At 41.0% G+C, this 23171-nt stretch overlaps 1 protein-coding gene across 1 annotated transcript in view; it reads right to left on the minus strand.

The window, feature by feature from the left end:
• The window catches only part of SCUBE1 (signal peptide, CUB domain and EGF like domain containing 1), a 314156-nt gene that overhangs the window by 132392 nt on the left and 158593 nt on the right, over window positions 1-23171 (minus strand). The window contains exons 5-6 of the mRNA XM_065410229.1: window positions 11890-12015; window positions 469-585 (exon numbers count right to left, since the gene is read on the minus strand). Of these exons, the coding sequence (XP_065266301.1) occupies window positions 469-585; window positions 11890-12015 (243 nt within the window). The remainder of the gene's footprint in view (window positions 1-468; window positions 586-11889; window positions 12016-23171) is intronic.

Raw genomic sequence — 23171 nt, forward strand, 5'->3', positions numbered from 1 at the left:
GCTATAAAACAAAAACAAAAAACCAGGAAAGAAAGCATAGCATGGATATTAAATTATCCCCAAATAGAATTTAAAAAATATTAGGATCAAATCCTACTCACCTTACTGATGTGAGTAGTCCCACTGAAATCAATGGACTGCTCATATGAGTAAAAAGGGGTAGAGTTGATCTTTGATCCATAGTTACCTTTTGTGCTTTTCAATTTTAAAAGTTATTAAATTCGATTTATAAAAACAGAATTAAAATGACAAAGCAATGACAATGGGATATTTCACAGACAAATATTTACATAAAACAATCATAACTGTATCCTTCTAATCTCTTTGGAAAATTTGACCCTAACTGCTATTACCAAAACCTACTATTGCACACTCCTCTCAACAATAGTTTTAATCTCCTAGCATTCACACACACCGACTCATTCTACCATATTACCAGTAAAAAGTGTGCTTTAGAGAGGTACTTACCAATGCATGTTCGGCCATCTGAGTGCAGGGCATACTTCTGATGACAACCACACACAGGACCAGTATCTGTGTCATCACAGGTGTGTTGGCAGCCTCCATTTCCATAGTTACAGGTTACTAGTTATACCCAAAATATATGTGTATATATGAATACATAAATAAAATTACAATGAAACCAATTAGTTTTTGAGGGCCTTTTCAGAATACAGAAGATCAGTTATAAAGCAAGACATTAGACAGCATAACATTTTTATTTATGGGTATTTCCACTCTCTGTTCTTTGTCCCCTTTTTTCCTAACTAACCCCTCCCTCATCCATGTAATTAAAAAACCCCAGAATGTTGCACTTTTTAAATTCATTCTATTTGGATTAGTTGTTTTAGCATGAATGACCAGCCAATTTCATCTCCTCCTAAAACGCCATGGTTCATATCCATGAATTATATGGCATGAAGAAATGAGCAGTCTACTAATACAGACATATTTTCCAGTCTATAGACGGCATTTTTCTTCTCCTGCTGGGCTTCACTCCATAATTGGAGAAAGCAGTGATCCAGACCGCAAGAGCAAAAATACATCAGTCTTGAAATCTATTCTTTCAAAAACTCTAATCCTCCCAGAATAGAAGAATGTTTAAAAATAAGATAGGAGACCCTTTTTCTTTTTTTAAAAGCCCTTTTCTGGGACTACAGTATATTGGCTTCAACTAGGAAGAAATCCATGGAGATTTCACTATCACTTAAGTATATATTTACTAAAATTACTTGTAACAACAAAGAAATTTTCGGAGACAAACTTCTCAAAGTGGGCAGAATTTAGCAATTTTAAAGAATTTCTAATAAAGCAGATTTTGTCACAGGAGGGAATTTCATTTTTAACTCATAGGACGCTGGCATTTCCCAAATACTAATCAGGTTTACAATGGGCCTGATTCTCCTCCTGTTTTACACCATGTGTAGTCACACACCTGTGCAAAGTGCACACAAAATGAAACAATTATGATCTGACAGAGTTTTCAACACACTTTCCTGTCATTATACACAGGTCCAAATGTCTATACCAGGGTCAAGATGGAGAAGGCCCTTTGTGCATGCATATATTGGACTATATTTTTTTTAAAAGGATTGGGAAATCAAATGTCTAATTATTAACTTATATCATATGAATTATTTCAGAGGGTTTTGGCATGTCTAAATATTATGGCAGTTTAAATACTGAATCCTATTATCAAAGGGAGCTTTTTGGCACAAATATTTATTTCTAAGCCATCCTAGACTTGCTCTAGAACCATAGTATTCTCTGCCATGTTACATTTAAATATCATCAGGATTTCCCTTGCTAGACAGAGAATTTATAAAGTATCCAACCCGATAAATTCCACAATTAGGTAAAGCCAAGATTTTTTTTTAAAGGAACTTAAAGTGAGGCTCTCAAATCCATACTAAAACACCTCTCATTTTCAAAAGCGCGGAGCGTCCTACAGGTCCCATTCAATGATCTCACTTTACTAGCCTCTAAAAAAATGGAATATATCTGAATTTTCTGGTGTGTAATCACCTGCAAGCAGGAAGAAAAACTTCACTGTGTTTAATTATCAGAGGGCTAAAACTAGAGATGGGCTTAAGCTGCATATTTTAGGCCCAGATTTAAGACACGTAACTCTGATCTCAACGGGAGCTCAACACTTTTGAAAATCAGGCAGGTGTCTCAGTACGTGAAGCCTAACTTCAGGCTATTTTTGAAATCTTGCTAGAAGACTCACAAAAAGAGGGCCTGATTCTCTTCACGTTCACCAGTTTTACATTGACTTCAGTGGAGTTACTCCTGATACACACTGATGTGAGAAGAGAATCAAATCCAGAATGAGAGAGATGCCTGGAATGGAGTCTTCCAATATGCACAATAAAATGCATAACTGTGGAATTTGATTCTCATTCACTTACACTGTTTTACACCAGTGCAACTCCCTTCACTTTCATAGAGTTACTCCTGACCTACACTGGTGTAAGGAGAACAGAATCCGTTTCCTAATCCTTATGATGTTCCTTTTTCATCTGTGTATGAAGGGAATTTTGTAGAGAAGGCTTTTGTAAATATTTATTTGGGAGGATCTCAGATGATGGGGGATGTGTGTGTGTAGACTAGCGTCTACTAGTATTCTGTTCATTATCCTGTAGGGCAGAACCTTTCTGTAGTGGATCCCCGCCATATGCTGGATTGGTGGATGTGTAGCTCCCATGCCCTACCTTCTCATGCAATGCCCCAGCATGGTTGCCACCCACTTCCTTTCTACCCAGTATCTGTCTTCTGTCCTTATTTGCCTCTGTTCTCTTTTATTCATTTTTCCTTCTCATTTTTTTGCTTTGTAATTGCTCTTGATTGTTCTCATTTGGTGGATCTCACTCTCTGAGCCACACTGTGTTTGAAGTAGGGTCATCAACTGGTGGCTCCATAGGCCAGATTACATAGTCTCTTGCAATGGGAACAGAAGAGATACATCTAGACTAGCAGGCTGCTGTCTAAGCCACCTGCCTTGTAAATATGAGCTGCTCCTCTGGCCAGCTGTGCTAGGGCCTGCTATGGGATAGGGAAACCACCTGCTGCTTTTACCCAGAACCACAGGAGCACATTGCTTAGAGGAAGCAGATCCAAGGTAATGCAACTTCCTCCATCCTACACTGCTCTCCTTCTCCACCCTGCTTGCCTCTTGGGCTACTTGGGGTCTCTCGCAATGTGCCCGCCTTATGCTGGGCAGCAATGCTATAGGGAATTCATTTTATATCATCAGACTATAACTACTGTTTATGCCAGATGTTCTAATACATTGCTAACATTTTGGCCAGATTTTTTTTTTTTTATTAAGCACTTTTATTAAGTACATTTAGCCTCACAGAGTCTTTTTAAAACAACTTGACTGGAATACTTATTTGTGGCATACATTACTATTTGTCCTTGTGGAAAACCTCCCCCACTAGAGGAGTGAAAATATCTTAACATAGTTGCTCATATCACTGTAATGTAAGGGACTTTTTCTTCTGACATGTTTCTACAAAAATCTACTCTAGAATGATGCAGTTTAAAGTAATTCAAGTAGGATTAAATGCCAATTTCCCTGCTCCTCTGCACAGTGACGTCTCCATTCGCCGCACAATATCGCATTCTGCAAAATCATAAAAATGGTCACACTGACACTCGCATTAAGTGGGTGGCACAAAATAAAAACTGGGGTGAGATTTTCAAAAGAGCTGCCTCAACCTTGGCCTAATCGTCCTTCCACTTGAGTCAACAGGAGTTTTATCATTGTCCCCATGTGGGAGCAGAGTTAGGCCAGCACTGAGCACTTTTGAAAATTCAACACTAGTATTTTTTTTTTTAAAGAATTATTATTAAACCAACTCCAGGCAAAATAAGATCTAGCTCTGGAACAATTTACTGGGTTGTGGACACTCAGCCAGACTCTACTGTCAATTATACCAGTGTAAATCCACGGTAACATATTTGAGGTCAGTGGAGTTATTCCAGATTTATTCCAGTGTAATTTAAAAGGTAAGAAAGATGGTTTAGAGGGTAGACCACTTGGGAAGTCACTAAATTTACCACGTGCCTCAGTTTCCCAACTGTGAAATGGAAATAATACTTCTGTACCTCACAGGGTTATTGGGAAGATAAAAATCCATTAACAATTGCATGATGCTCAGATGACATGGCGATGAAGGCTATATAACTACATAGATAGAAGAATTTGGCCTAGTGATTTCACAGCGGGAATTTTGGACTGACAAAACTGACAATATATCTGCAAAATAAGCCATGCTGTACAGTGAAAAGTATTTCTGATAATTTATCACTCACCTACGTTAGTCTTTAAAAGGGAAACTTGTCAAGGTTGGTCCACAAAAAAATTGACTTTCAGTACCTTAAACTTATTCACTATTTCCTGCTGAAAATTTTTATGGTGATGGTGGCTGAGGAACCCAGGGCTGCAATAGGAAATTATTTGATTTAACAAACTAGCAGTACGCTCTAGATTTAACTAGAGATGGGCCTGAACCAAAAAATCCTGGATTTGAATGCTCAGATTTCAATTTTTAGCTTCTCCCTATCTCTTTAGCAACTTGAACCAAACTCCAGAGCTGGACCACTATGAACTTTGTGGTGTGACATCCAGTTCTGCATATATATATATATATATAAAAATTTAGGCCCATCTCTAGTTTTAACCCTCTAATAACAAAAGATTGGAGAGTTTTCATTCTTCATTGAATGGGCAAAATCTTGGCTCCATTGAAGTCAATGGCAAAACTCTGATTGTTTTTATGGGGCCAGGATATTACTCTCAAAATCCAGATCGATCCCTTTTTTATAGAAAAGTATTATAGTGAGCTGCATAAGAAATCCAAACCCGCTCTCTACAAAGAGATTTCTTGCAAACTTCACTAAATGGCTACACAAAAGAATAAATTAGAGTTCAGAATGTATGAAACTAAAAATGCACAAAAAACTAAGTCAAATGTTTTGACGTACCAACCTTGACGTGCCCTTTTAACAGACGTAAATCACAGTAGCATACTCTACATTATATTATTATGATAAAACAAGTGGGTGTAAATTAATGGGTAATGTTTCTCACTAAAGGAAAAGATAAACATGTGTTAGACTTTATGGGTCAGACAGTCTTATCTCCATAAAGCTGGTGTAAAACTAGAATAACCCTAATGAAGTCAACTTGATAGACATGTGTGAATACCAAGGAACTCTGAGATAAAAATATCTGGCTATATCCCATGAAAACTATGGCACTGTATTAAAACCAGATCATATGCATAGGGTTAGCTGCCACCATTAGAAATAATCGGCCAAATCCTTCCCTGGCGAATGGCCACTTTTGCACCTCCATCCTGAGCTACACTAAGCGGTCCTCAGACATAGCTTAGTGTGTGGGCCAACATTTTAAATTAATATGAAGAATGATGGCTGCCTCAGAAATGACATTTACAATCATGAAAAATGAGGAAGAATAGCTCAGAAAATGAGTAACAGATAAAGGCCAGATAAAATTAGACATTAAATACAATAGGGATTTCAAATATTATATATATATAATATATATATATAGGAAAATGCTACATTAAAATAACATTATTAAGGTTGCAAGTTCAAACATTAAGGCCTTGTCTACACTGTAAAATTAAATTGACCTAAGTTAGGTTGACATACAGCTACTGCATGTTCATGTCCACAGTACACCCCCTCTGTTAGTGTCAGGAGCACTTCCAACAATTTAACTATGTGGGGCATTGACAACTGGAAACCCCCTCCCCACCCGGAGGCTGACAGCCAACAGGTAATGTACGTAATGCTGTGTCTACACAGACACTATGTTGCCCTAACAACATCGATCTAAGCGCTACGCCTCTTGCGGAGGTGGAGTAATTAGGTCAGCATAGTGGGAGATGTACATCGCTAGGAGCAATGTTGTAGTGTAGACACTTACAGAGGTAGGTCATATAAGCTGCCTTACATTGATCTAACTCTAGTGTAGATCAAGCCTTAGAATTCAGCTTGCTTCTGCAACTTTAATTCTGTCTGGTAACTCTATGCCCCGCTAACCTTCATTTTGTTCTCTTGTGTGGTATCCTGCCCTGTCCTTGAAGGAGACAAGGAGCTTCAGGAAGAAAAAGGACAGTCTTATGGAGGAAATAGTATCTGATTCTATATAAAGATTGTACCATAATACACACCCGGGGTGGGGGGGCAGAATAAAATTTGTGTGACCAACACTAATTCTGGCATTTCCTAACTTTTTTGAGTGCTTGCTTTTGCAACCTTAATAACATTATTTTAATGTTTAATACATATGTGTGATGAATATCGAAACCAGATCTGATTTGTACACATTTCTGGGCTCTCTCAAGCTACTCAGAATCGAATTGAGAGTGACCTCAAAAATGTATGTTATGTGGATAGTTTAAAGAAGCTTAACACACTAAAGTGGCTTTAGAATTTAAGCCACTTTAAGGAGTTAGCCAGCTTACCCTCTTAAACCACCTTAATATCTTAAAGTGCCTTATTACCCGGATTTATATTTAGAACCTGATCAGATTTTGAACCTAGTATTTAGTGTCCAACAATTTAAAAAATATTAGTATCATTACATCCCTATCTATTACCAAATGTGGCTGAAGTGTATGTTATGGCCAAGACACCATGTAATTTTCAATAAGCTGGATCTACATTTTGTAGCCTGGCTCCTGGGGGTTTCTGTAACAGCTGGTGCAGCACATTGGTAATTCATGGCAGCTTCAGATAAACTAAAAAATGAGTTTTATATTGAATACAATGTGCAATGTATAAAGCTAGGAGTACAGCATGGCTTGTTTTATTAATATTGATATTAAATTTATTTTATTCTGCCCCAAATTTTCAACGCTCTGCAGATTTTTGTATTGACAGTACATAACTGCATCACAACACGCTCAGGGAAAGCTAGAGGGTCTGGCACCTGGAAGGAGTGGGAGAGGGTTTTGATTTGTAGAGTAAACATATTGGGCAGGATGTTTGAAAGTACTCATGCACTGGCCTAAGTCTGCTCTCAGCGAAATCATTATAGGTGATGCAGGTAAAGTTGTCTATATAGTTAAGGTTGCCCAACACTTTTCATTATAAGAGTATGTCTATACTATCCGCCGGATCTGTGGGCAGCGATCGATCCAGCTGGGGGTCAATTTATCATGTCTAGTCTAGACACGATAAATCAACCCCCAAGCGCTCTCTCATCGACTCTGGTACTCCACCAGGGCGAAAAGCACAGGCAGAGTTGATGGGGGAGCGTCAGCAATCGACTCACCGCAGTGAAGAGACTGTGGTGAGTAGATCTAAGTACGGTGACTTCAGCTACGTTATTCACATAGCTGAAGTTGCGTAACTTGGATTGATCCCCCCCTCAGTGTAGACCAGCAAGACTGGGACCCAGGAACCTGTTGGTGCCAACTGGCAGATGGCACAGAGGTTGCATAAAGTTTTATAGGGGTCCCTGCATATAATTCAGTAGCCCACTGGTCATCATAATCATGGCAAAATATATGTGCAGATAATATTTAAGGTGTTACAAGTCTGTACTGAAAATCATAGGCGCCGACTCCATGGGTGCTCCGGGGCTGGAGCACTCACGGGGAAAAATTGGTGGGTGCTCTGCACCCATCAGCAGCTCCCCACCCTGCCCCCCCACTCCAGCTCACCTCCACTCTGCCTCCTCCCCTGAGCACGCCGCATGCTCGCTTTCCCTCCCGAGCTCCCAGTGCTTGCACCATGAAATAGCTGTTTCACGCAGCAAGCGTTGGGAGGGAGGGGGGAGGAGGGGGAATGCAGTGCGCTCGTGGAAGAGGCGAGGCAGGGCTGGGGCAGGGATTTGGGAAAGGGGTCCAATAGGAACAGGGAGAGGGCGGAGTTGGGGCGGGGACTTTGGGGAAGGGGTTGGAATGGGGGCGGGGAAAGGATGGAGTCAGGGCAGGGCCAGGGGTGGGGGGGCATGAGCACCCACCGGCGCCGGGGAAAGTTGGTGCCTATGCTGAAAATTATGTTCTTAAAGCAGGTAACCAGGAGGTGACATGTCTCAGACAGGTTCCTTTCAAACAAGAGGTAACAGATGCTTATCTCTCTGTCTGGTCATGTGTGCATTGGGCATTGTATGTCTCACAATGGATGTTTGTTTGCATACTAACCCAAATGCTAATCAAGAGATTGCAAAATCTTCCAGAAAGGAAATTTACAGGAAGAAATAAACAACAGGAGGGTCCTTGTTTACAAACAAAGACAATGGATTGTTGGAGTATAACTGGAGGTGCAGAGGTACATCCTGGATCCTTTTCAGAGGAGGCAAACTAAGGAACAGTCTGAAGGGGAAAAGGGGATGAATGGATTGTGCTCAATAGAGCACATTTCTCTCCAGACCTTGGAAATGAACCCAAGATTCCTGAATCTCAACATTCCTCTGATGTCAGCAAATATCTGTGAAACCCACTGGCAAAGTGTGTGTCTAATGCCCGTCTGGTGGGTGGTCCTAACAGAAGATGACCACCTACTACTGCTATCAGTTACTCCTTTAGTTCAAGTGGCAGAGGTCTGTGTGGTGGATCTAAAGGGTCAACCTGCTGATGATCCATACAGTGGCCAGTATGATTCCACCTTATGGATTTTCTGTTCTTTCACTCAGCGTTTTTTAAAACCTAGGGAATTACATTTTAAAAAACCTACACTGAAAGTGTGTTCTGGTTGCAAAGTCAAACATTCAAAAGTTAGGAAATGCCAGATTTAAGGTTGCTCATGTAAACTTAATTTGAGCCTCTTGTGTCTATGTATTATGATGTCTTTAATTACATGATCACATACTTTTTTCCCCACAGGACTCTGCCTCATTCCGTGCACAGGCGGGGTCCACTCAGGTGATGAATCTGGGTTGTGCAGTGATGGCTGTGGTTTGTAGAACTCCTGCCTCGTTTGTTGCAGAAGCTGGTAAGTGTGTAATGAATAGGCAGGGGACTGCAGAAAAAGAAAGGAAGGTCTCATGACTAAGGAAGTTGAATGCCACGCTGAAGAACTGGATTCTATCCCTGCCTCTGCTACAGAGTTCCGATATGATGCTTGGCAAATCATGACCAAACTTTTCTGGGTGCCCAACTTGAGAAACATGAGGCTGAGCACTCACAGATGCAAATTAAGTAATTGGGAACTGTACTTGGAACATATTAAGTGCTACAAAATACCAAGTACTCTAAATCCAGGCCCTGCATGTCTCAATTGGGCATGCAAAACTGGTGGACACTTTTGACATTACTCTCTGAGTCTCAGATTCCCATCTGTAAAACGGAGATATAATATCACTTTACCTCACAGAGGTGTGGTGAAGATAAATTCATTAATGTTTGTGAAGCACTCAGATATCACAATGATAAATGACGCAGAAAAGCCCATTAAGAAATGAATAATTCTGTCTTCAGAGCAGGGTTTGTATAATGTGCAGGTCCACACACTGAACAATGAGAATTAAACAAAATACTCAGTGAGCACCAACCATCTTGTGCACTGAACGAGGCAGGAGTCCTGTGGAAAAAAATCTCTTTGATGATGTAATTAAAAACTGTATCATAATGCATTCACACAAGGGGCTAAATTAAGGTGGCATGGGCATTTCCTAAATTTTGAATGCTTGATTGATAAATAATTTACATATGATATTATATATATATATATATACACACACACACACACAAAACTTGACTGGAAGCAGATTTAGGCCAATATTGATTGCTTGCAAAAATGCCACACAATATGCTTATCCAATTCACCCAGTGTGGGGGAAATCACCTCTGGTTTTACTGCCTCTGTGCCATCCACTCCCAGTTAGCACTAATATAAAGGGAAGGTCAGCAGCAGGAAGGGATGTGGCATGCTCTGGTAATCCCTGATCAGCATAATGGCCTGTAGGGGACTATTACAAGCCAGAATTCTTTAGAGCAACCTCGAGGCTGCTCTAATCTATGATGGTGCCAGAGCTAATGTAGGATGACCAAGGTGCAAATCTCTCTTTTGCAGCTCCTTGACTCAGCTGCACCTAGTGCTGAAAAAGATGCAGCTCAGGATTCAGCCAATTCATTCAAATGATTTGCAATGATAACTGTTACAAATGTTAACATTTAAATCCTTATTACATGTCAGTATTGGACCTTCATAGAGATAAATGAGCCAGCTCATTCCCATCAGAGTTATTGTTTCAGGTTGTCTGACTACTCATGCAGATCTCACTGTATTGGTTTGTGCTCAGTTCACACTCAGAAGGGCTAGAAGTAAAATTTTTTTGTAGGATTCTGAGCACATTTCTTCAGCAAATGGGGATGAGGATTGGGCAATAAATTCGGTGGCTGTGGAAGACTCAGGGCCCCTGGTTAGGGATCTAAAAAATTCACTATAACTCAAACTACATTTTGAACTTTGCAGGGCACTGAATAAATTCAGGTCTTTTGTTCAATTGTGATGTGCCTAGTAATATGAAACTGGCAGAGGCCCCAATTCTCCTATCACCATCTTCCATGGATGAAGGCTCAAATATTCCACAAGGAACATACAAATATGTGCAAACAGGTAATACAAGCATAATTATTAAGTAAAGTTAATCTCCATCTTAAATTCTGGTTGCCTCATGTTTCATTGTGATTAATGGCACAAAGTTATCTAACAAAATGTTCACTTTTAATACACATTTAGAATGGAAACTCTACTAGAACACTAATTTTGTTTGCTGTGTGCTCTTATTTTCCCTTAAAATATTAATAAGCTGTGCATTAATCTGTGGCACTTCTTAGTGACATTCAAAGATGATCCTTTCTTTTCCTTTATACTCAGAGAAATATCGCTTGTCACATTTAACCAGGGGAGGTTGCATGAAGAAAGAGGTTAAGGTGAGGCAAAGATCATGGCAAAAATATCACCCTTAAGGGGAAACCGGTTGGTTCTTTTACTCATTTTATTCCATAAAGCATTAAAGAAATATAACAGCAATTCTATCTCCCTCGATCCCTTTCAAAACTTCTAGTTAGGGAGGCAAGTTAAGGTATTAGTGCCTGATCAAAGGCCAACTAGAGTCAATAGAAAGACTTCCATTGATTTCAGCGGGCTGTGGATAATGCTCTTACAGAAGGATCAATTGTCTTACCCTGTATGGAAAATCCTATGCTCCCAATTGCACTGGGTGACATGCTTGTGTTCCATCATCTAAAATATGGTATTCAAGAATGTCATATATGATATGGCCATGTGCCTTCCTAGTAATGCCAAAGGCAGTAGCCCATGTGCAGTGCAACCAATAGTACTGAAAACCTTTCTGTCTTTTAATATGAAAAGTAGGTGCACTTCATTTTATGGCTCTAATGCCTCGATGCCACTTCAAGAGAACATGACTGTATTGTGAGACAGAATCCTATTGATATGCATTCATTTATAGTGGATGTTTTTGCTTTCTAAATACAGTTTGGATTAAGTGCCTCTTCCCCTGCCCATCCCCTTCCCCTGCCCTCTCCCCTAAAAAACAAAACATCTTCTCCCACCTTCCCATTTCCTCTGTTCAAGATGAGAAATGGTGCTGAACTGTAAATTTCAGAGGTGGATTTGAATTGCCCCAGTATTTATTCAGGGGAGTTCAGGTTGAAGGTTTGATATTAGACCAATCTCTTTTGAGGATGTACTCTTAAACACTTTCCACCCTCCTCCAATTAAGTACTTCACAAAAAGAACACATTTTCAGACTCTATCAAGACCATTAATCACCTCTGGCCAAAGCCTAGCTGATTTCTTTATCTCTGGAAAATAATAGCAATGTGGAAAATAAGACATGTTGGGGCATTTGATATTTAGTCTCCATCTACCTACATTTGCAGTCCTTCTGGTTTTTGGCAAGCTCAAAGCCAGGCCTACATTCACAGGCAACCCCACCTTTGGGCGTCTCCCGGCAGATATGTGCACACCCGTGATCTTTGTTCATACAGTTCATACCCTCTGTAAAGAGAGAAAGAGAGAGAAAGAGAGAGAGAAAACACAAGTACTGAAAAAAATCCCATTGCAGATGAACTCTAATCAATTTCACAGGTCCATTGTTCCATTGTCAGCATAATTTTTATCTTCCATCTGGAGAGTGTCCCATTAGGCAACTGAATGCTATAGCAATAAGGGTTTAAAATCAACATACGAGCACCATAAATTACAAAACAAGCATCCACTGGGATCCATTACACCTACACTTCAGACTTATACATCACATTAATGTGGTTATTTTTGTGACTATATCATTTAAAGTTTTTAGTGACAGATTACATGAGCAGGTAAAGAAGCTGCATGGAATTTAAAAAGAGATTAGAACTATCAGAGCCCACTGGAAATGATATGCTTGCAGCCATATGTATTTTGAACATTTAATAGAATGTAGTGAGTATTCAAACAATTAATCATTTTTGCCCCTTTCCAAGTTTATAACATTAAAGGATCTACTTTCCAAGAATCTTTCATGTACTGTAAAAGCTCAAGAAAAGAGAATACAGTTTTGCAATAAAATGGAGAGGCTGTGAAATTTACACCACAGACTGAAGTTGTGTGTGTTTACACCTATATAAATTCATGCACACCATAGAGGATCCAAATCTAGATATCTGAGAATTCGCCCAGCATGGGGAAGACCTAGTAGAATAGCTTCTTTGGGATGGAGGCAGGGTACCAGGGACCAGAGCCAGTGGAGAGGCATAAGAGGTGCTGCAGGACCCTGCACTCCTTATGGATTCCTGAGGACAGATCCTAATTTTTCATCAGAAGATGGGGGTTGCAAGCCCTGCTTCCCAATGGAAGAATGCAGAGGAAATTCAGAAAGGGCAATCCCATGGAGTATCCTGGCTCACAGGTGGTTATCTGAACTGAATGACTGAACCCACTGCTTTTGTTGTTGTTGTTGTTGTTGTCTGTCAATGTTTCTGAAATTCTCAGAGAGCTATTTTTCAAGTGGTGAATCCATTAAGGATTATATTTATGCATTTTATATTTAGTTTTATGCATGGATATTTCTCTTTGCCTTTTTTTTTAAATTATAAATCTCCTTTCATTCTCTTTCATTGCCAGAAATGTTCCCAGCAAGCCCACTATTTCATTCTCTCTCTGTGTATATAATGGCATACCAACCATCCTAGAGATGCTTAAGAGCCAGGGGACAGTATGGATCAGCTTTCTTTTTATCATCCTAAGGGCCAAGCGTGCTTTCAATGGGACTTGTGCTTCTCAGGACTTATCTTCACTTTGAAGTTAACTCGAATCCCATCCACACACAAATATCCTTAACCTGCATGTGCTGATGCTTTTAATTCAAGGTGACCAGCCTTTCAGGGGGCACCAGCTAAACCTCAAGTGGGCACAACTTGTCAGCTGCTCACCCAATCACTCTAGTGTGGATCTAAGCTACCACCACTCAAGTGCTGCTAGTCCTCCAGTGCCTTCCCACAATTCCCCTCCCCCCACACGCCCAGAAAGGACAGACAAGTTCTCCCAGGTCTTTTAAAGCCACAAATGTTGTAACCTTTATGATTTGAAAACCTTTCTAAAATACAAAATAACTTTTACTGGAACATGCATACCCCTGGAGAGTATAATGTAGAGATGCTCCCCGGATTACACAAGACCGATTTATGCAAATTCGCACTTACGGAAAAAGTTCCATAAGCCAGAAATAGGATTTTCGAGTTGCGGAAATTTTTGCATAACGTATGGGTATACGTTTCCAACTTACGCAAAATTCGAGTTACGCAAGGCTTTCCAGAACGGAATGATTGCGTAAGTCGGGGGGTGTCTGTATGCTGTACTGTACTGCAATTACATATAGTCACATGCAAACAGAAAGTGAATAAAACATCATAAAGGCATGGTTGTTTTTCTGAATGAGCAGATATAAAAAACCTGGGAACGGCCTTGCTGAAGTGTTTGAGGCAATTTATAATCTCTTTCCCCCCACACTTCCCCGACAAAGGATTTCAGACACAATGTGTTTGACAAACTGCATTCCTGCACATTACCCTCTGGTCAGAAAAGGATCTAGGAAAGATAACACATGCCTGATTGAGTCACTCTGCTAAGGAAATGAGGAGGAATTAGACAGATGACAGTAGATATTTAATGGCACAGAAGCCTAATGAAGCAAGTGATTATCAGTATTTGCTCTAAGTTACTGAATATCCACCATTGTTAAAAATCACTTTGAGATGAGCTGAATTGTATATTGCTATGAATGTAGAGGAAAATCTAAGATTAGTATTAATTGCAATTTGGGAACAAACTGAGATTCAAGGGAAAATTTTATCCAACTATTAGTGTATATTACAAGAGCATTCCAGGTATTATATTCACTGCATACCAGTGGTTTGTGAACCATTGGAGATATATGAAGCATTTGCTGGATTTTTGCAGAGCTGACTGTTCACACAGTGCTGGCTCTTTTAGTTTAGATAGTTAAATCATACCGAACAAAGCTAAAAATAAACTAATTTTAGGAAAGTATTTAGTGTATCAGTTAGTTGCCACTGGGATGTGTGATTGCAAATAGCAGGGGAGATCGTCCGGGCAATTGATCCATGAGTTACTCTCTTCACTAAGATGTGGTCCAAGTTATGGAAAAGGTTTGAACCAATAATATATTAATCACTTTCCAAATATTATGTTTCCATATAGAAAGCGAATGGTATGTGCCATCAATGGGAGATAAGTTGGTCCATATGGCCATCTCTCTATTACGTTGTGATGTTCAACAAAGGTTGAGATCCCCACCACAGGAACTATATTTTTGTGTTGGATTTAAAGTTTAGCAGCCACCTGACCTGCAGATTTTATTTATATTTAAGGACCAGATTGGGAGAGGTTCTGGCTCACTGCACAAGGACATGGAAGAAGCCTCCCTCACCTTAGAGATCTCCGTAAGGACTCTTGGGAGCAGGTACATTGTTTGCTCTGACTTCCCTTGACAACCAGAGAACAGGATGCCCAAAAAAGGAGGAGGAGGAGGAGGAGCAGCAGCGAGAAGGTGAGGCCTTGATTCCAGCCACTCCTCTGCACTGGTCTGTATGCATCCTAATGGATGAAATGGATTGCTCCTCCTCACACACAAAGAGCAGCACTGGCAGAGATCGTGCTGGCCTCCTCTGCACCACCTCCTACATCAAGCTATAGAACAGATGCCACAATCTAGCCCTAAGACTTTAGTTTAAGAGACAGAAAGAAACAGGAAATTAGTCATTAAGGAGGAAATCATGATCCCAATGAAGTCAAATAGGAGTTTGCCATTGAATTTAATAAGGCCAAGATTTTATCCTTAATCATCGTAGGCCAAATTGAAGTCAGTGGAAGTGCACTAGCATAAATGAGATCACAGTATGGTCTTCCTACAACTGAAAAATATATTGTAGAAACCTGGAAGGAATAGAGATAGGAAATACCAAGTTAATCCTTCTAGTCCATTTCCTAGCCAATGCAGGATTATACCTGCAGTAGTTTTTCTCTAGTGTTTTCTCCAGTCCAGTTTTAAATATCAAAAACAACCAATGGAGCTTTCACTGCTTCCAACACATTTGCAGGCTTTGTGCCTTTTCCTTGCTTGTATGCAACTTCTCCACTCTGGTTTTGATCATGAAGAGCTGCTTCTTGCTGCTTTTGTTGATTTTTGCAGTGATTTGTGTGTAACCAGCTTCCAGAATTTATGAGATCACAGGTCAACTGAAAGATCACAGTTCACAAGTCAAGTGAAAGACTAAATGCAGATGAAAGAGAATAGTCTGCACACCAAAAAGGCTTCGCTTTATTCTCCTAACACTAAAATGTCCCAGTACTGAAAGGTTCTAGACTTTTTCCTGTCACCTGTAAAATAAAGCAATACCTTATTTTCATGTGTGTGTCTTTTAATTCAATATAGCTATTAAATAACTCTACCTGCTGTCTGCCTACAAAATTTATCACATGGTCATTATTTTTCCTGTAAAAGAAACAAACACCTTTTAGTACAGTGATATACTGCATTAATAAGTAAAATCAACTACATGTGCCCTTCTTCTGAAGTTTATATACATAAGGTAAATTCAGAAAAGTAACGAGACATGACCATGACCGATGTTGGCTTCTACAAATTTCAACAAGAATTTCAGGGAACATGTGCTGCTGGCAATGAAAACAGTATCTCCCAATCAACATCTCTGATTCTAGGAAGTTCCATTACTCCATGTAAGTATGTAATTAGGGGACTGGAACATAAATGTGGAACCTGTGCGTTTTGGTGGGTAGCAGAATAGTGCTATTGGTGGAAAAATATTGTAATTTAATTTTAAATGTATCTGTTATTAGTATTTTAATCCTGACCTGAGACACCAAATTTCTAGATTTTACCATCTTTCAATCATGTCCCTTTGTTTCTATAGTGTGATGGAGGTTGTGATATGAGCTAGAACCTAAACAGACACTACCATACTCATTTATGTCTCTGAGATAGAAAAGATTTGGATTTGGGCCTAGACGCGAGAGGTTAGTGTGTTAATCCACACTGCAATTTAAGATATGTCTACACAACAATTCAACATCCGCGGCTGGCCCAGGTCAGCTGGCTTGGGCTCACAGGGCTCTGGCTGCAGTGCAGTAAAATTGTTGTGCTGATGTTTGGGCTCAGCTGGAGCCTGAGCTCTCGGACCCCATAAGGAGGGAGGGTCCCAGAGCCTGGGCTCCAGCCCAAGCCCAAACATCTACCTGACCTACTGACCAGGGCCAGCTGCGGCCCACACTGCAGGTCTCGTATTCCTGTGTAGATGCACCCTTAGTTATCACAGATCTCTTAACAGCACTATTGCACAAAATGTAAGGCTGCTACAATGACCTTCCCATTGTACTACCCTACAAAAATATTGTTAGGTCACTGGCCTTGAAAATGATTAAACCAGGCTCACTGTGTCACTCATGTACTGGTCAACTTTTATTTTCATTCACACTCCCTCTTCTTCTTCCTTGCCACTTCCCTACTCGGGTCAGTGACTTATATAGCCTTCTTCCAAAACTTGTGATTGTACACCAGGATGTCATGCAGATTGGTCTCTCTGAGGTCCACTGGTGTAACAAGGTCTTTGGTCTCTCCCTTGTGATTTTCCATCCACAATCAGTGCAAGAGCATCCTACCAGTATAGCTCTTTGGATATGCCTAGTATGAATGTAGCCTTCCTGTTACCACCTTATTAAAGGAGTTTTGTAATGGTTTCACTTCATATTTCATCCTGTATATTCTCAGTTGTGTGTCTGCTAACTCCATGGTTTCACTTACTCAGTTATTTTTTGTATACTGCTTTTCCTTATTCCTAGATAAATCATTCCCATTCAAACACCGACAATTGCTTTTTAAAATTCTGCCATAAGAAAGACTGCACAGAATATTAAATATAATGCAATATCCCGTTCCACGGTAAAGTAGACTATCAGGGTCAATGGGCTTGCATGTAATTCTTGAAATTGAATAATCTGAGCCTCTTTCTCTTTTTGTCTAACTAAATTTAGTACCAAGAAAGAAAAAAAATCTCAATCATGCATTATATTAAAGTTACATCCATAAATAGCTGTTACAAACAAGTTACATACATGAGTAGTATGTGTTATAGGAGGTTATAAGCACAACAGTACAAGATCTTGAAGATGGGTCTAAGACAGGCTTATAAGCAATCATTGGTCCATTGGACTTTGTAACAATCTAAAGCAGTTGACTAACCATGTATTAAAATATCTATTAATAATTTATTACCCATTAGAAGCTACTTATAAATGTATCCTTAATATAAAGTCTAACCAAAAACATCATGGCACTAATGCTGGGTGACATTTTATTGTATTTTGTTTTATTTATTTATCTTTTTGCTACTTGTTTCCCAGTTATCCCATTTGATGTTGGTAATGACCTCAATCTGGGCAGGGGATCCATGAGTGGCTGGCTTTGAAACGGTTACTAATGATAATTAGTAGGTTTAGAAGATTGATAATTTATTGATAAGAGGTTTGCTGAAAAAAAAGTTACCCAATTTTGGCTTTCTGGTTAGGATCAAGTATTTTGTATCTGTTTAATACCTGATACGTCATGGCCCTGATAGGAACTAGGGGCCAGATCCACACTAGGCACCTGAAGGCAAGTTTTAGGCACCACTGCAATCCACAAAATCCCCGCTCGGCTGACGCCGAATCTGTAGGTGCCTAAACTCACTAACTGCACCCAAATTTTTGCTGTAAAATTTCCCTAGGTGCCTAAGTTTCTGCCTCTAGGTATGCACATCGTTGCCTCAGGCCAGTGTCCCACTCCTATGTCCTGCCTATGCCTCAGCTTTCACATCAGTTGAAGATAAGCGCTTCTCTGTCTATCTTGGCTGTGGGGCCTGATCTGATAGGTGTGCTCAGAACATGCCTAACTCTACACACAATGGCCAGGTGGGTTGGGACCCTCCCTTATAACCTTTAGCTCAGTGGTTAAAGCACTCAGCCAGGATGTGGGAGACCCCAATTCAATTTCCCCCTTTGCCTGATGAGAAGGGATCTTCCACTGTTCAAGTGAATGCCATAGCCACTGGACTCTGGGATATTCTGATGTTGGTCCCCCTGAATCTTTCCTGTTGAAGTCATTCCACTTTAATTAAATAGCAATTGGGCCAGAGACCGAGTGAGAATCATGCTATAGTCCAGTGACTAGGGCACTCACCTGAGAGGAGGGAAACTCCTCTTTTCAAATCCTTTTTTCATATCAGGCAGCAGGGGAAATTGAACTGGATCTCATATCCTGGATGAGGAACCCTAATCACTGGGCTAAAGGAGAGAAGGGAGGCAGCCTCCTCCATTTTGTGTGGGTAGGCAGGCACCTAGCCATTCTCACAAGGAACAGCTTAAGCGCCTAAGCTGCCTGATTCTAGGAGAGGGGGTCCCGGCTGCGAATTGCTAGTAGAGACAGGTGCCTCCCTGTAGCCCAGATTTAGATATCATAGACACCTCTTGTCAGCATCTTAGATTGGCTAGTTTAGGCAGTGAGCTGCCTAGTGAGCTGGCTTATGTGGATCCCATTCTCAGGCACTTGTCTCTTCCCATTCATTGTGTACATAGCCTTAGTGCCTAACTCAGGCTTTTGTGGATCCCAGTGATTTTCACGGTACCTAAAAGTTAGGTGTCCCTTTGTGTATCCAGACCTAGATCTTTATCTCACCTATTACCTTTGTGACCTATTAGGTTTTTACTCTTACATTCCTAAATATTAGATGGTGTCCAAAACAAAAACGTTTCTAAAAAGCTTATCATTCCCTGGTTAGTTTTCCAATGAGGAGTACCAGAAGGGAGCGGGCGGGGAGGATTGGCAGGGGGGAAGGTCTACACATATCATGAACACCCTGAAATAATTCAGTAAAGTTCCTGGGGTTCCTGGAGTTGGGGGAACAAACCAAATTAAACCAGGAACACTGACGAGTGAGAATATTTTTCAAGAAAGCTTGTCATGCAGACTCCTACATCATGCATGGAAAATATGCTCACATGAGCATAAAGAAGCAGAACAAATAATTGAATATACAAAATACACAGCTCCAGGTCCAAAGTGGTTAACGGAATATGGATCTGTCTATCCATGTTGTGAATTTAATTGCTTTTTGGGGGCACCCAACTGACCATCCACACCTCCATGCACCTGTTTGGCATGTTCAACTCAAGCACCTATTTTTTAAAGTTTGTCCTTAATATTTTCAACATGAAAATGATGCCCTGAAACAAAACCAACAACCAACCAAACAACAAAATGTCAAAAGACCTATGGTGAAATCCTGTCCCTATTGAAGTCGATGGCAAAACTCCCATTGATTTCAATGGGGCTTGCATTTCATCCCTAATATTTGAGCTATGTAATTTGTTCAGCTCTCCTGGACCCTTCCTTCCCATTTACAAGGGCTTGATTCTGATGGGTGAAGAGCATCTGCAAATCCCCTTGGGTGCTCTCATCACAAACAAGGACCAAGACCTGCATGAGGAAACAAAGGTTTGCTTGTTTGGCAGAAAAGAACAAAGGAGGAAACTAGTTGACTACTTAGGGCCAGCTGACTTCCATTTGATGATCATGACATGATGGGCAATACATCAGGCATAATACAGCCATTTATGAACAGATCAATAGAACTAAATGAGAAATCTTGTGTCAGTATGCTAAGAACTATTTAACTATTTCATGCTCTGATATTTTCTTGCATTGTTAGTCAAATCAGTGTGTTCTTTTTTCCTTCAAGATTCTCTGAATAAGTTGACTGGTTCCATCTAAAGCTTTTAAAAAAACTCTACTTGGTTCAGTCAATATATCTACTCAGTTGCAAGGTTTAAAAAGATTACAGACCAAACGGACTTAAGGAAATACAATCCATCACTACAAAGTAGTATAAATCCTGGACATCATACAGGAAAAAAATGGCTTGTACATTACAAAACAAACACGTACAAGTTTGTTTAGCAATTACATGTTGAGAAATAAAACATGTTTAGGGGCATCTTCTTCAGCAGACAAGTTTGTAGTCTTATGCTTGAAAGGATGCTCCTGATCTGAGTGGCAGCCAGAAAAAACACATCTGTCAGCAAGCCATGAAGACTGGTTCTGTCTCAAGATTTAAAAATAGGCATGTGTCAAAAAATACAACTTCATCTTGTCAGTACAAAAGGCAAAGATTTGCAATTCTGCAAAGGTACTGTAGCTTGGGGGGAGGGGAAGATAAAATGCAATGTTAAGGATCTGAGAATTATAAGAGTGACTGAGCAAATCCCATTCCGCAGAAAAACAGGCAGGGAAAGGAAACAGGTTCATATCCTCCCACATAACTGAAGGCGACTGTCTTGGGGATCAAGGCCACAGGTTAGCAATGTCTGGCTGCACAGGTTCCAATTCAAGCCAATTCAGTAGTGACTGAATGTTATCACCAGGTGATGGCAATCTCAGACCAGTTCTCACACCACAATACTGGTAAGAGTTGGTGCCAACTGACACCCTTGTCAGCAGTCTTAGTAGAGAGATCTAGTACTGAATTACCCTCTCACACATAGATGTAGTCCATCCAGAGGCAAATTTAGCATGGTAGTTCAGGGAAGCTAGGACTGCTGCTGCCAACACTATACCTATTCTGTGAATAAACAGCTGAGGCCTGGTCTACACTACGAGTTTAGGTCGACTTTAGCCGCGTTAAATCGAATTAAGCCTGGACACGTTCACACGACGAAGCCCTTTCTTTCGACTTAAAGGGCCCTTTAAACCGGTTTCTTTACTCCACCTCCGACGAGGGGATTAGCGATAAAATCGGCCTTAGGGGGTCGGAATTGGGTTAGTGTGGATGGAATTCGACGTTATTGGCCTCCGGGAGCTATCCCACAGTGCTTCATTGTGACCGCTCTGGACAGCACTCTCAACTCAGATGCACTGGCCAGGTAGACAGGAAAAGCCCCGCGAATGTTTGAATTTCATTTCCTGTTTGCTGAGCGTGGAGAGCACAGGTGACCACGCAGAGCTCATCAGCACAGGTAACCGTGATGGAGTCCCAGGATCGCAAAAGAGCTCCAGCATGGACAGAACGGGAGGTACGGGATCTGCTCGCCATATGGGGAGATGAATCAGTGCTGGCCGAACTGCGAAGCAGTAAACGAAATGGCAAAATATTAGAAAAGGTCTCCAAGGCCATGAAGGACAGAGGCCATAACAGGGACGCACAGCAGTGCCACGTGAAAATTAAGGAGCTAAGGCAAGCCTACCACAAAGCCAGAGAAGCAAACGGAAGGTCCGGGGCTGAGCCGCAAACATGCCGCTTCTACGCGGAGCTGCATGCCATTCTAGGGGGTGCAGCCACCACTACCCCAACCGTGTGCTATGAGTCCCTCACTGGAGAAACACACAGGGAAGCGGGTTTGGGGTACGAGGAAGATGAGGATGAAGATAATGTAAATAGCTCACAGCAGCAAGGAAGCGGAGAAACCGGTTTCCCCAACAGCCAGGATATGTTTATCACCCTGGACCTGGAACCAGTAACCCCCGAACTCACCCAAGACCCTGTGGGCACACAGGGGACCTCTGGTGAGTGTACCTTTGTAAATATTACACATGGTTTAAAAGCAAGCATGTTTAATGATTAATGATTAATTTGCCCTGGCAATCGCGGCCAGTACAGCTACTGGAAAAGTCTATTAACGTGTATGGGGATGGAGCGGAAATCCTCCAGGGACATCTCCAGAAAGCTCTCCTTCATGTACTCCCAAAGCCTTTGCAAAAGGTTTCTGGGGAGGGCTGCCTTATCCCGTCCGCCATGGTAGGACACTTTACTACGCCAGGCCAGTAGCACGTAGTCTGGAATCATTGCATAACAAAGCATGGCAGCGTATGGTCCCGGTGTTTGCTGGCATGCAGACAACATCCATTCCTTATCGCTCTTTGTTATCCTCAGGAGAGTGATATCATTCACGGTCACCTGGTTGAAATGGGGCAATTTTATTAAGGGGACATTCAGAGGTGCCCCTTCCTGCTCTGCTGAACAGAAATATTCCCTGCTGTTAGCCACGCGGTGGGGGGGAGGGGTGAAGTGATCATCCCAGAGAATTGGGTGTGTGGGGGAGGGGAATTAGTTGGGTTTGTGCTGCACGTTAACCCTGAAACCGCAGCCCCTCCTTTTACATTGCAAACCCATTTTAAATGGCCAACCCAACGGGTGCTTGGTATGGTTAATGAGAGCAGTACTGTTTGAAACCATCCCCACATGTTAAGAAGGTTAAAAAAGCAAAAAGACTGTGTCTTACCATGGCTGCCTGCAAGCTGAAATCTGTGGCCTGGCACTGCGTGAGTGATCTCTCACACCAAACCGGCAGGCCCTCAATATAAGAGGAAAAATGCGACCTTGTAACGAAAGCACATGTGCTGTGTGATGTGAACAGCAAAATTTAACGTGAAAGAGTGTACCCATTGTTCTCTAAAATGTATCTTTTTTAACCACCTCTCCCTTCTCCTCCACCAGCTGCAAATCTTTCTCCTTCACAGAGGCTAGTGAATATTCGAAAGCGGAAGCGAAGGACGCGTGATGAAATGTTTACAGAACTACAGACTGCCTCCCACGCTGACAGAGCAC

This window comes from Emys orbicularis, chromosome 1, assembly GCF_028017835.1.
Source record: "Emys orbicularis isolate rEmyOrb1 chromosome 1, rEmyOrb1.hap1, whole genome shotgun sequence".
NCBI lineage: Eukaryota > Metazoa > Chordata > Testudines > Emydidae > Emys > Emys orbicularis.